Source organism: Protopterus annectens, chromosome 3.part0, assembly GCF_019279795.1.
Source record: "Protopterus annectens isolate FY-2018-M chromosome 3.part0, PAN1.0, whole genome shotgun sequence".
NCBI lineage: Eukaryota > Metazoa > Chordata > Ceratodontiformes > Protopteridae > Protopterus > Protopterus annectens.
Genome location: NC_056731.1, coordinates 408,406,380 through 408,421,529, shown reverse-complemented (window position 1 = coordinate 408,421,529; position 15,150 = coordinate 408,406,380). Strand labels below are relative to the sequence as shown.

The following is a 15,150-nucleotide window of genomic DNA, read 5'->3' as shown; positions in this document are numbered from 1 at the left end:
AGCGCATCCAGGTGTGTCATCTCAAGACTGCAGCTGAACCTGCTGCTCTAGCTGCTCCTTCTGATGCATGAGATATCAATCGCATAGAGGAGTTAGATATAGATTCAATGGTGGCCAGCTGAGAGGCCACTTTGTCATAGACCTCATCAAACACGGCACCAGCCAAGGTTTCAGAGAGCTCAGAAACCAGATCCCTCTGAAACCTGGTAAAATGTGCCATATAATTCAGAGACCTGATAGCAAAGGTCACTGAAGCAAAGGTGCGCTTCCCTATCCTGTCCAGGGCCCGGGACTCTTTGTTAGGTGGATGGACAGTCTGGCTTTCTTCTTCTGCCAGATCCTTTTTTGTTGCAGCCGCCACCAACAAAGCATCCACAGGAAGACCTTTGGACCACTTGGGATCCAAAGCAGGAGGGGACAAGATCTTATCTGGCCTCCAGGGAATAGCTTAGACGGTATCAGGAGCCTTCCAAGCATGCTGCACGATGAGCCAGACATGTTCATCGGCAGGTGGAGTAACCCAGGAGGTAGGGGGCCGGGCACGAAAGGCCTGCAGGAACACAGATTCCTCAGAGGTCGGATTAGAGGACTGCCAGTCACCTCTCTGTTTCAGGATTTCGAGGATATCACCAAAGGATACCTCAGAGGGTGACTGAGGGGATGCTTCCCCCTCATCGAAATCTGTGTCTTTGGTGAGGGACTCCTCTGTGGAGTCCATGTGCTTCCTCTTACACAAACCTTTCAGGTGGACCTCCTCAGCGGGAGAAGCTGGAGAAGACAGTGGAAAAGGGGATTCCTGAGGGAACTACGTCCTGCGGCCCCTGCACCCGGTGTCCGCTAGGTGCGACTTGTGAAACCAGTGTACCAGAGGAGGGCGGAGGTATAGACAGTCCGGAATCACCAGCAGCAGCAAAAGCTTTCTCCATCAGTTGGAAGGCTGGTCCACCCGAAGAGGAGTGCATGTCTAGGACATGGGTCACCCCTCCCCTAAGTGGCTCAGCCTGCCGACCTGGAGTCCCTGGATGGCTGTGGGGCAGCAAACTATGCGTGTCACAACTGACATCCTGGGTCATAGCAAAACTTTCCTGCCACAAAGGCAACTGCGGTTCCTTAGTGAGATCCATAAAGGGAACCGCAGACGGGGAAGACTGTGCTATATCCATGGACTTCAAAGGCAATAAAGGAGGAGAATAAGAAGGGGTCTTTGGAGATGGGTGATCACCTCCCAGGGAAGGATAGTTCCTGAGGGGTGGGATATCTCTGGCCAAGAGCACCTGGTCCACAAGATGCAATACATCATGTTCAGAAAGGCTTCTAGTGGACCTCACGGAGACTGAGGGAGAAACAGGCCTGTCCACAGAAGAGGCAGACTCGGTGCCTATCTCATCTGACCGCACCGAGGACAATGGTGCCAACAGAGACTGGACTACTGTTGTCTGCATCGAAGAGGTCATCGGTGCTGAGGTCATGGTCTGCACCGACAGAGGGATCAGTGCCGAAGTGGTTGCCAGTGCCGAAGCTGGAACCGACAAAACTGGAGTCAACAATAAAGGCGTCGGTTCCGAGGAAGATCTCAGAGCCGACACGTTCAAGGTCTGCGCCGACTGAATGGTCGTTGCTGATACAGTGGTAATGGTGTGAACCGAGGAGCCCCTCTGTGCTGATATATAGAAGGCAGCAGGAGAAGAGAGAGCCAAAATCACTAATGGAGCCGAAGGCCTCAGTGCCGAAGGTCTAGGCACTGAAAGCACTGGAGCAGACTGAGAGAGCTCCAGAGCCAAAACTTTAGCCTTTTTAGGTTTTGGTTGGCGGGAGTCCCCGGCCGGGGACAAAAGCAAAGACTTAGCCTTAGTAGGAACATCCATAGTTTTCTTATGGGCTCTAGGAGGGGTTGAGGCCTCCAACCCAGAAATAGCCTCTGAAAAGGGAGATTTTAGAAGTCCCTTCAGTATCAGCTTGTTTTTCCTTTCCAACAAAGTTCTATTAGAAAAGTTCTCACAAATAGTACAGGGTGGGACAACAGACAAATGGGAAGCTCCCAAACAATAAACACACAAAGAGTGTGCATCAGAAGTAGACAGTTTGTGTCCACAATCAGAACACCGCTTAAACCCCGGACTACCTTTCTTATCTGCCATGACAGCAAATTAATTAATAGAAAAGGTACCAACAATGGTACAAGAGAGTACCTGAAGGTATGAGAGAAAAAGGGAAAAGGATTACCAACGATGGTAAAGAAAGAATACCTCGCGGTAAAAGTGGTAAAGAAAAAGCAGAAAAATCTGAAGAAATTATGAACACTAGATGCAATAGGGTAAGAGACAATAAAATATGAACTTTTCTGACAGAAAAGTAATCTGTAAAGCTATTAAACAACAATTGACTATACTTAGCTCAAGAGAAGTAGCTTGACACGACCGAATGGCAATGCAGCAAACGAAATCTGAGGTAACAGAGAGAGGGGGATTGTTGGTAAGTGTTTAGCTCGAGAGTTTGAAGCTGACGTGAGCTTGGAAAATGGCTGGCTCAGTTCTGAGCTCGGAACCAATACCCATGCTTAAGGAATGAACGAGGATTAACAATATCAGATCAGGTGTTTCGGAAATGCACAGAATGTGGCCATAACTTGTCACCTGCTGACAGCCACACTCCATGTGCTGTCTGCTTAGGTGTGGCCCACCTGTCGATGGACTGTAGCATTTGTCTGGGTTTTAACCCGTGAGCTCTGAAAGACCACAGGGCTAAACTCATTATGAAGGGCCTTCTCCCTGCTTCTGAGGTGGTCAATTCTTCCTCTTCGGCATTCACGGCTGTGACTGCATCTTTGGTCTCCGTAGCTCCCTCCCTCTCTGTCTCTCCCCTCCAAGACCAGGACTCAACCCCCTGCTTCTAGGCCTGGGGAAGGGGACCCCGTAAGGGTAAAGAAACAAGAGCGAGAGCACAAAGGTGACAGACACAGAAAGAGGTCCCTGGATTGTTCTGCCCCGATGGGGCCTCCTCCTAAGGTGCAGGTTGTTTCTAGACCTATCTCCCCTCAGCTCCGATCACCTCATTTTTCTCCGGAGCCGGAGGAACCTAGGTCATCTTCCAGGGCTTCGGTACACCGACCAGCTAGGTCAGAGTCCATAGCTTTGTCGCGATCCACCCTTAGCCTTTTGGAATATGACATGGATAAAATGATGAGGAGGTTTATTAGGACACAGATTCAGATGGGAGTCTTACCAGCTCCCTCTCCCTCTGGAGGGGGTAGCTCTCTCCCCTTCTTTTCACCTATTTCTCCTTCTCCGATCTGACCGTCTGATTCGGAGTATTTGGATCCGAGGAGCTTCGGAGACAGGGGGTCGGCACCGATGGTACTTGCTACCTCGATGCCGGCAGTTACCTTGAGTGTGTCGGATCCGACTAGTTTGGATCTGAGTGGCTCTCGAAGCCATAGCCTGGGCGTCAGATCCGAGGGGGTGGAGTTTTTTTCTGTTGGCTCCAACCTTGTCGGGTCGAGGCCATCTCTTCGGTGCTCCATCTCCTTCGGAACTGGCTCCTATCCCCTCGTCGGACTCAGTGAGAGCAGCTGCCATGCTTGGTTCCCAGGAAGTTCACTCTTTCTCGGTGTTCGATGTAGTGGAAAAGGTTCTCTCCATTGGATTGAGACCCCTGACTATTTCTTTGGATTCTGCCCCGACTCCCCCTGGTCTGGGTGCAACTCCCATCATTTTACCGTAGGGACAGCCCATACTCGAAGAGCCCCAGACGGTTCCCCTTGAGGAACATCAGGCGGCTTGCGAGTCCTCTCTGTAGAAACCCACCGGAGAGGTCCCTCGCAAGCGTATGTTGTGCAAGAGGAGGCACTTGGGCTCCATCCTGGAGTCCCTCATGGATGACACCAACTTGGAGGAAGGGGACGGTTCCCCCAGATCACCTCCCAAGGATGTCTCCTCCTTTGGAGACATCATGGAACTTTTACACCAGCGGGGAGGCTGGTCCACCCCAAGACCTTCTTCTAACAAGCTGGTGTTCCTGGAGGCCTTCGACATGGGCCCGTCTACCTCCTGGGTGTCCTCCCCCCACGGATCCTTTTGTGGACTTAATCACTTCGCGGGCTTGGAAGGAACCGGAGAACATGGAGACTATTCTGAGGTGCCCTGATAAAATTTTAAGCCCTCCTTCGGACAGACCTGCCTGGAATAAAGGGTCCCCTGTAGATGCTATGGTGGCAGCAGTGGCCACCAAGAAGAACTAGCTCAGGAGAGTTCCACGGCCTATCCCCCAGACCGGGAGTCCAGGATGATGGACCACCTAGGGAAGCGTGTGTATGTGTCAGCAATCTTTTCTGTAAGGGCGCTGAAATACTTGGCCCACATTATTCAACTGCAGCGCGACCTTGTAAAGGAACTCCCTGAGTCACCCCTTGGGTCCACATTGCAGGAGAACAAAAATACATTCTCCACGAGGATTGCCACCCTGAAAGTGGTCTCAAATATGTCCATGCGCCTCTTCTCGCATGCCACTGAGGGAGCGGCTAGGGCAACTGAGTCCGGCGTTGTCATAAGGCATCACACCTGGCTTAGATTATGTCAGTTCTCAGAGCCCTTTAAGGCGTCCTTTGCGAATGCCCGTTATGATGGCTCTTCCCTTTTTGGTAAGACCGTCCGTGACATGTTGGTCCAGAGTGAGAAGGATGGGACTGTCTGCCGTCTGTATCTGCTTCTCAAACCCTCAAAGATCCTTTTCTCATAATCAGCGAGGGCAAAAGAAGATATGGTTCCAAAAGGCCTCAGTATTCCTGCGACGCTCAGGACTCATCTTCCCCTAGAGGCAGAGGGGGTCAAGACAGACACCGGCCCAGCAGCAGAGGAGGTCCGAGGAATTTTGTGTCTCGAGAACCGTTCTTGGACAGGCCTGTGCAGCAACCCTGTGGAGTTGCCCGACTGCTCTACTCTGGAGGCAGTCGGGGGTCACCTGTCATTGCACCTGATGGCATGGGAGTCCATGTCATCAGACCATTGGGTGCTACAGATCATATCCAGAGTTTATACAATCCCTTTTGTGGTGTTCCCCGTGCCACCCAAACACCTCCTGGACGTACCACCCACACAAAGGGAGGCAGGGTCTAGAAGTAATGAAGCTGCTAAAGAAGCGAGCAATTGAACCCGTCCCCTGAGATCAGTCCGGATCAGGCATCTATTCCAGGTTCTTTTTGGTGCCAAAAAAGAAGGGGGACTTAAGGCCCATTCTGGACCTCTCAACCCTGAACCTGTCCATTGTCAAAGAGAAGTTCCAGATAGTCACCTTACAGTCCATCCTGCCTTACTTGCAAGATAGGGACTGGATATGCTCGATAGACCTCCAGGATGCTTACTATCACATAAAGATACATAGAAGCTCCAGGAGGTTCCTTCGCTTCTGGCTAGGGGCCAATCATTATCAGTTTCGAGCTCTACCCTTTGGTCTCACCACAGCCCCCAGGGTGTTCACAAGGTTATGGCAGTGGTAGTGGCTCACCTAAGGCTTCAGGGGATTCAGGTCTTTCTGTACATGGACGATTGGCTCCTTGCTGCTTCCACCAAGTGTCTACTTTGTCAGGCCAAGGACTATTTCCTGTGTCTAGCGGATCATCTAGGGATTACAGTCAGCATTGCCAAATCTCTTTTACACCCAGTCCGGGTCATAGAGTTCATCAGCATACAGACAGACACCTTGCAGACAAAAGTCTTCCTAACTTCAGAGAGAATTCAAAATCTACAAATGCACGTCACTGTAATTTTTTACTCATATCTATCGCCAACAGAGGCAGTGTTGCCAGCCCTCGGCTCTATGGCGGCCACGATTACACTTCTTCCATGTGCTCGTTTGCATATGCGAGTACTACAGTGGACTCTTGCGGTACAATGGTCTATGCTGGATCTTCCACTGACACATCCGATACACATAAGCAAAGCCTGCAGGGTGTCCCTTCTTTGGTGGATGCATTCTTTGGACATACTCGGGGGACATCCATTTGTTGCAGCCCTGGCCCAAGCTACAGTGACCACGGATGCCTCTCAGCTAGGGTGGGGGGGGGGGCATTGCTCGGGATGGACAGTCCAAGGCATGTGGTTCCTGATTGAGACCAGTTTGCATATCAATGTTCTAGAGATGAGAGTGGTCCTTTTAGCGTTGCAGACCCTTCAAGCCTTTCTTCCACTGGAAACAATTGCAATTCAGTCAGACAACATGTTGGTGGTCTGGTACATCAACACACAGGGAGGGACCAGATCCTAACCCCTTTGTCGCGAGGCCATGAGAGTTTGGGAATGAGCAATCTCCACCAGTCACTTTCTAGTAGCAAAGCAAATTCTGGGACAGTCCAACATTCTGGCAGACAAGCTAAGCCACTCTATCCTGATGTCTTACAAGTGGTCTCTGAATCCTTCAGTAGCAGAGCAGATCTTTCTAAAGTGGAGTCAGCCTTGCTGCGATCTCTTGGCATCTCCTTCCAACGCGAAGTGCAGCGAGTTCTTCTCTCTGAACCCCCCCACCGGGGGAATCCCCAGAGATGCTCAGGTCCATGCTTGGCCTCCCGGTCTTCTATATGCTTATCCTCCATTACCTCTTGTCCCAAAGTTTTTACAGAAAGTGCATTGACTGGGGAGCAAAGTCATCCTCATTGCCCCATTTTGGCCTCGCCAGGTTTGTTTTCCCTTCCTCTGGTCTCATCTTCTAGTTCCTCCTTGGATTTTGGATCCCTGTCCAGATCTCATATCTCACCCTACAGGGGTCCCTCATCTGAACCTGGACAGTCTGAAGCTCACAGTTTTGCTGCTCCAGTTTCCCTAATTGCCAGGACTCACAGTTTGTCTTCTTCTGTCAAGTCTACTCTGGTAACAGCTCTTAAATCCTCCACCAGAAAAATCTACCATAGCAAATGGAAGCGTTTTTCCATCTGGGCCTCTCAGAGAAATTTGGATCCCTTCTCGGTGCCAATTTCGGCTATTCTTGAATTTTTGGCAAACATTTTTCAACAAGGGGCAAGCTCTACAGTGAAGGTACAACTTGCAGCCATTTCCAATTTCCATGTTAGTGAAAATATGAGCTCTTTGGCTTCTTCCAGATTGTGCAAAGCCTTTATCAAAGGTACCTTTCTCTTGCGTCCTCCAGTCAAAGATCCCACTCCTCCATGGGACCTTACCTTGGTGTTGCAAGCTCTGGTTGCTCCTCCTTTTGAACGGGCTGCAACAGTAAACCTTAAATTTCTGTCCTGGAAGACAGCCTTTCTAGTGGCTATCACCTTGGCTAGGAGGGTCTCGGAACTCCAGGCATTGTCTGTCAAGGTTCCGTACATGGTTTTCCACAAGGACAGGGTTTCTCTTCGTACCAATCCCTCTTTTCTTCCCAAAGTGGCCTCTGAGACAAACATCAATTAGACTATCAATCTACCTGTTTTCTTCCCAAATTTCAAAATAAAAGTAAATACAAGTTGCATTTGTTAGATGTTCATAGACAACTACAATTTTACTTACACAGAACCAAGTCTTTCTGAAAGTCTGGCCAGTTGTTTGTGTCTTTCTCTAAACCATTTCTGGGTAAACCCATTTCCAAGGGGACCATTGCTAAATGGATTTCTCTCTGTATTTCTCAGGTGTACAAAGACAAGGGCTTGTCTCCTCCAGGTCAGGTTAGAGCCCATTCCATTGTTGGTATATGTCCTTGCTAAGGTAGAACAGTGACAACAGCTATAACCAGCACAGTTCTACTTCAGCTTTCCTCAATCTGACTTTCAGGTCTGTTGAGTCTAAGGTGCCCATTTTAACCTAATCCCTCGCAAAATGTGCTCTTCTTCAGTCAAAATATCAGGGTGATGCCATAAGGAAGAGTTCATACCAAGGAAGTAACCAGCCTTCAGTGCCACTGCAAAACGCATTAGAACTTGATGGAAAACATACAGCACGAGCTCCTGCTTGAGAACAGAAGTCCACAGCAAGCTGCTGCCAGTGAAGTACTGCTTTACAGCAACCATGCTTCCAGCTGGGTCCATATTAAATGGGCACATGGCTTCCTGAAACTATATGTGAGGTAACATGCCATGGATACGGAAAATCAAATGAAGAAAGACATGGGGGTGGGGAGTCTGAACTATTGTAACAGCTGAACTAGATGTGCACATAAGACAGAACTCAAGGCCTTGGTTGGGCTTGCAAATATGGCTTCAGTTAGTATCGTCCATCATTCATGTTACAAAGCTGAGAAGGGTGGCACTGGTACTACGTCATTTAAAGAAACTACACTAGTTTGGGCACGCCACATTGCTGGCTTGAAGTTACTTAATTTCAACAGCTAACCAGTATTTTAGAGAATGAAAATTTAGTTGAAAGTGACCTTGCTAGGATTGGTTTTAAACTTTGACTAATGGGATAGACTTGAATTCCACAATTCAGGAAATATTCAATGGATAAAGACTGGTTTATGATGTACTAAAGAGGTACAGATGTGAATGTACTGCATACACATATGAATCTAAGGAAAAGGCCATCAGCGCCTGTATATCAGTGGGACTCGGCTTTCAGACCCTTGTTCAGAATGTAGAGTTGAATGGGCTCTGGCTGAAAGAAAGAGGATTTAGGACACCTCCGAAGATGCAATGTACTGATGTGGTCTGAGGGAGATATTCTGAGGTAAGTGCTTACTTTAAAGAAATGAATGACTGAAGACAGTGCTGATTTTTCTTATTGGCTTTGTGCTAAGACGACCATTACTGTTTGTTGTTTCTTAGATTTTTAGCTCTTTCTATAAAAAGTTGGGACTATTGTTTTTAAGATGTGAGTTTATTTTTGGAGTATTTATTTTCAGCTTTGGTGATAATTTTTAACAGGAATTTCTTAGGATGCAGCACTGCTTCAAATTTGCCAGATTACCATGCATTTTCCCTTTTTGAAGTTCATGTTTGAGTTCTTCTGTAAATCAAGAAAAGGCTTACATTTTTATCTGCATTTTCACGACAAGGTAGAACAGAATTATTGATACTCCTTAACCTTGCAGCTCAAAAATCAGGGACAAAGCCAAAAAATAGTTATGGAAGGGGCTTAAAATCAGGGGTAAACATTTAATAATGCTCTTACATGTTCAGAGAGCTGTAGCAATAACAGGTTTTGGATTAGAAGATAAACTGCGTTCGAAAAGATAAAATGGCAGGACAGGACAAGGGTACTGCTTTGTCAGAGGAGCACAGGCAAGCAAAGCAGCACATTGAAAGAAGGTAGGTGAAGCAACAAGGAAGAATAGAAAATGCTGAGGAAGCTGGGGGGGGGGGGACAGAAAGAAGCAAAAGTGGCAAGTGACGAAACACAAGGATACAGACAGGTAGACATAAAGGAGGTAACATCAGAAGGCCAGCAAGAGGTTTTGGACTCCTTGTCGGTTAGCTGGATGGCTTTGTAATTTCAGTTGTGCAGGGGAAATCACCATTGTGCTTACATGAAAGTTAACGTTAAGTTATATACAATCCTGGATAATCTTGAGAATTCTGTCTAGCTAACTTGTGACTGATGGTTTAAACTGAGAGTGAAGCAGGGCCCACTTTATGACCAACTGGAATGAGCTTTCACTGTGACAGGCAGCAACATGATCCCTCACATCACAAATAGTCATGCAATCCTGATGGCTTCCTATTACACACAAAGTAACAGGACAGCTTGAAATAACCGTTCTTTGCAGTTGTGGATGAGCTTTCCTGCACCCCCTCAAACATCTATATAGTAATCTCATGATCAGAAAGCACTGGCAAAAAAGAGAAAAGTCTAGAACACAATCACTTTTTTCATGCTAACATGAGTAGGCATGTGATTTTAAGCAGCTATTGTTTCAGCAACATAGAGTAGTGTGGTGAAGATGGAAACACAACGAGCAGGGCTTTCAGTGGTCAGATCAATACAGACAGGTGCAATACCCTTGATAGTTGATGACATCCAATAACTCACATGTACAGTTCTGAAACTGGCAATCTGCATGCTGGTGACAAAACATCTGATACAAAATGCAAACTATTGTCATCTTGTGTGTGGCAACACTTCCATGATTACATAGTACTTCTGTGCAGAAATAGTCCTGATCCTCTGCATAACATGAGGGACAGTTCTTCCTAAAGGAGACTGCAGTGTCTTCACTCTTTCACAGCAAAGGTGAAATTCATGTAGAAATGCAGTACTCTGCATATGGTACATAAAAACAAGTGTGAGATAGTGTTTACAAAAATATACACATACACACATATATATATATATATATATATACACACACACACACACACACACACACACACACACACTGAACTCTTGCTTCTCATCATACTAGAGTAAGTGCTTATTTTTGAACTTATCTCCTCCATTCAAGAAAGCATTTCTCCTATGTGCATACCTCTCAACCTCTTACCACAAAAAATCTGGAGCAAACCAAACATAATGTGGGAGGACGACAGCCCAAAAACCTGGAACAGGTTTTAAATACTTCTCTTATAACCTTAGAAAATTGCTAGAATACCATGTTTTGCATTATCATGCATTTTCTGAAGGATATGAAGTCTGAAAATCAAATGTCTGTCATTATTTAATTACTTCAATCCTCAATGATTTGCCAGAGAAATCAGAAATTTTATGAGAAATAAACCAACAATAAGAGATACAAATCTGGACATTCTGTGAAAATCTGGACAGTTGACAGTATGCCTATGTGGTGCATCACAGTGAAACAGTGTTTTAGGGAACCCTTGTTAACAGTAATAATGAAAATCTAGAGAAATTAGGGGCCACTCAAGAAAAAGCATACCTCATGTTTTGTAAAAAGACGCACTCCCTCCATCTGATGGAAAACTGGATAATGGCTGCTGTCTATCTCATCCCGTCTATAGACATCACCTACAACCAAAAAGGCATCAAGGCCAGAGCGCATCAGATCTCGCTGGTGTGCTGACGTGTGAGCCCTCAGCATATGACTGCAGTTTAGGTAGTAATTATCTCCTTTCTTCCGACTCGGATGATTAGGAGAGATAAGCAAGCTATCAAAGTTCTGCTCTGTTGTAACTGTAGGAGAAATATTATCATAAACTGAGAACAATGGGTTGCCAAAGCGTCCAACATAATGTTTATAGAAATGGTCTTTAATGCGTTCTTTTATTAGCCAGAGTGGATGGTACTTCTGGTTGTGCAAGTTTTTACCCACTTTAGACAGAATTCTTTCAGTCACATTTGTGTATTCATCCCGAGGGTAGTGTTTACCACACAATTTAATAGAATCTGAAGTTGCTACGTTGGAAAACTGGTTGGAATGCAACATCCTGAAACAACTGTGGTGCCAGTACTTCAGCGAGCATCTTACATGCTTGAAACACAGCAACCTGAATCCTCTGGATAACCCAAGTGTGGACTTCATAGCTAACAACCCTGCAGTCATTACTGTTTGTTCTCCTGCAGAAAAACGAAGCATATATCAACTGTTAAATCACACAGTTCTGTAATAGTACAGCAAAAGAGACATCACAGCAGAGTTCAACTATCTCACCATCCAGCATGCCTCCCACAATGTAAACAAACTTTTCTAACACTTTTATCACCTGTCAGTCTTATTAGACACAAAGAAAATAAAACAAGTTATTTCCTCACTTGACTTAGTTGATATGGGAACTCTTCTTGATGGGTCAACAAATGATTCATCCTCTCCATCTTTCACAGTTAGACGTTTTTCTGTAAGCATCCATGTTCAGGGAACATTAATCTAGTGCCACAACCCAGTCTTTATATGCAAATAAATATATGTACCTAGTTCTTGTTACAGCTCAGTAAATCACAATGAAGACCTTGCCTGACTTGTATGGATCTCTAACAGTTAAATTTGGAAGTAGGAGCTGTTCAAGCACAGCGAGATGGTGGAGGCTTTCAGGGATTCAATAAGAAGCCATCATTTATAGTTCAATTATTAGCAAAAGAAAGTACACCTAACATCAGGAATCTTTCATGGTGGGAGAACAGCTCTGATGAATCACAAAAGTTAACCACAAGGGGGCAGTATATAATAAATGAGGTGATTCATGGTATAAATGTCAGAGACTGTGAAAATGCACTTTAGCAATGCTTTGTCGAATTTGGTGAGCCCAGCTTTCCTGAGATACAGTGAGCTAAAAGTTGATTATATTAAAGGCAAAGACCCTCGCCGGCAGATGTGTGTGGAAGCTCCTACATAAAATTTGCTGAGTCTTCTTCAGATTCATCTTTGTTTTTATCTACACAGAATTCAAACTCCTGTCCTTCACAAGGGGATCATGGAACTCCATAAGAACTGAAAGGGTTAGAGGAAAAAGCAAGGACCAAGACACTGAAAAAAAGAAGTACCAAAGAAAGCCAGCTCTTGAGGTTATGGCAGAGACAATGATGGTTGGTGAAGATGTGAACTGATGAACAAGTGGCTGCAGCCCAGAGGGCTGCAATGGAGATATTCCTAAAGTAAGCATCAGAAAGACAAGTGGAGTGACCTTTGATCACACTGGTCTATTAACTCCCTGATGGCAACAGATGAGGCATCTGCCAGTCCACTTGAAAAAGGTTTGCTTGGTGACTGCCATCCCTTTCCTCACCACAACAATGAAGACAGCAGCTCTATCTTACTAAACCCATACAACCTTTTCAGTATATACCACGACTTTACATTCCCAGTTCTGAAGGAGGTATGGGCCTCCTCGAAACTGATTACATGTATAATTATGCAATCATAGGACTGCATACATATCTACTGACCTCAAAGACCCAAATGTAGTGAAAGTAAGTTTTGAAACATGAGGAGAATAATCGGGAGGTACAGTGTTGCAGGGGTTAACACTGTCGTCTCACAGCAAGAGGTTCTCCAGTTCAGTTTTCGGCTGGGGTGCCGTCTGTGTGGAGTCTCCATGTCCTCCCTACATGTGCAAGGGTTTACTCCCACATTTCAAAGACGTGTCTGGAGCATTTCTCTCCAGGCCTCCGCTGAAAATAGGCTCTGTTCCTAGTCGGACTTTCCCGGTCAACAAATGTTAAATAAATTTAAAAAAAAAGCCTAAGATGACTTTCCTGCTTAGTTTAGCAGAAGCATACTGGCGTCAAGCTGGAATAGAAATCAAATCAGTAGATAAAAATCAGGCAGCGACTGAATGAGCCAAAAAACAAAAGAAAGAATATAAGGTGAAGGCTTAGATAAGAAGGCAAGAATATGGAAAATGCATAAATCTAGTTGCAAGTGCAGAAAACTTTTTGAACAACCTCATGTTGATCTGTATCTGATGTAGGCTTGGTTAAGGAGAGGTGAATTTAACGTTACCATACGTCCGGGTTTCTCCGGACACGTCCTCTTTTTTGGGATCCTGTCCGGGCGGTTTTTGAAAATTCTGTAATTTGTCCTGGTTTTAAAACTCGGACAAATTGCAGAATTTTCAAAAAGTAGACATCCCTATTTCGGAGTTTTTTCTCCGCTTTGTTTTTTTTTTTTTTTATTGGCTCATATACCGGTATACGAGCCAATCAAAAAACGGAGCTCTGTTCAATGCGGAACTGCTTGATGTTCCGCATTGAACAGAAGAGAATCCGCTGTGCACGTTTCTGATTGGCTCGTATACCGGTATATGAGCCAATCAAAATGCGGAGCTCTGTTCAATGCAGAACTGCTTGATGTTCCGCACTAAACAGAAAAGGGTCCGCTGTGTGCGTTTTTGATTGGCTCGTATACCGGTATACGAGCAAATCAAAAAGCGGAACTCTGTTCAATGCGGAACTGCTTGATGTTCCTCACTGAACAGAAGAAGGTCCGCTGTTCGATGTTTTGATTGGCTCGTTTACCGGCATACGGGCCAATCAAAAATCCCCAAACATTATAGGAAATGAAGAAGTTTATATCACATGGGATCACCCATTATCAACAATTCAAAAATAGATGCAAGAAAACCAGATATTGTAGTCCATGAAAAGAAGACAAAAGTAGTATTGATCAATGAAATTGTTATACCCAGTGACTACAGTGTCTTATGTACAGTGACACACAAAGTCATAAAATACCAGGAACTGCAAGGAAAAACCAGGGCAATGTTAAAGAAGGATACACAGACACCTCCAATAGTAGTAGGAGCAATGTGTCTTATAAAAAAAAAATTTACAATCGTACTTATATATGTTACCAATATACTCATTTCATGAAATTTAATCACACTTTGACTTAGGAATGGGGTCCATTCCTGTCATGGTATTAGAAACCCAAAAAACGTACAAGAAATTAAAAAGGCAGAACTCATGCAACCTTTTCAGCTAAAACCAGCGTTGACCAAGCACATTCAAGATATGAAGATCTGTCTCTTTCTCTCACCCCCTGTGGATTTTGTCCCAGCAAAATAGAAAAAAAATGGACTGTCTCAATAACAGCTGAGAAACTACTTCATTGAGGAAAAATGGGACATTTCTGAGGGTTACTCAATCACTGTGTAACTCCAAACATGGTTTCTTACATAGGAGGGACATTAACTCTGAGATCATAAGAGCAGAGATGATGACCACCATAAAAAGCATTTTCCAGAAGAACTTAAATGGTGCAAAAACAGCAGGTTCAAATGGGTGGTTGGGCAGGGAAGGGGTGTATCAAAAAGAGATGAATATACAACACTCAGTTAAGGAACTGCCTGACCAGCTGATGCACAACCTAAATCTTGACATTAAAGTCAAGAAGGGGAAAAATAGCTTGACAAACTAATGCCAAAACCTGACACATCAGTAAGCTCTGTAGACTGGATGAAAGGGAATGGTAATGAATACTGACTACACAAATGGAGAACTTCTTACACATGGCAGAGTAAATCTGCTTTACAGAAGGTTTCCTAGCAGCTTCACATCACTTTTGAACCCCCATCAGAAAGATACAGAGAAATAAGGCAATCTGTAGCAGAAATCAGGCCCTGAAGAGGAGTTGCTTGTCAATCCTGCACCATATGTGTAGAGCTTCAAGATACAGGCACCTCTAGCCTCTACCAGAGTTCAGAATATGTATCATCTGGGCTGATGTCCTATATTACCATGCCATATGAAATGCATGACACATACATCTTGTATAGATCTTGGTATTTAGACCATTCTGAATTTACATACATTATGCGATTTCAGAAGTAACTGAAAATAA

General features: G+C 45.1%; 1 protein-coding gene across 1 annotated transcript in view; it reads right to left on the bottom strand.

Moving 5' to 3' along the window:
• The window catches only part of FARS2 (phenylalanyl-tRNA synthetase 2, mitochondrial), a 2,286,208-nt gene that overhangs the window by 1,930,505 nt on the left and 340,553 nt on the right, over positions 1-15,150 (bottom strand). Inside the window, exon 2 of the mRNA XM_044064858.1 lies at positions 10,795-11,432. Within this exon, the coding sequence (XP_043920793.1) occupies positions 10,795-11,418 (624 nt within the window). The 5' untranslated portion in view covers positions 11,419-11,432. The remainder of the gene's footprint in view (positions 1-10,794; positions 11,433-15,150) is intronic.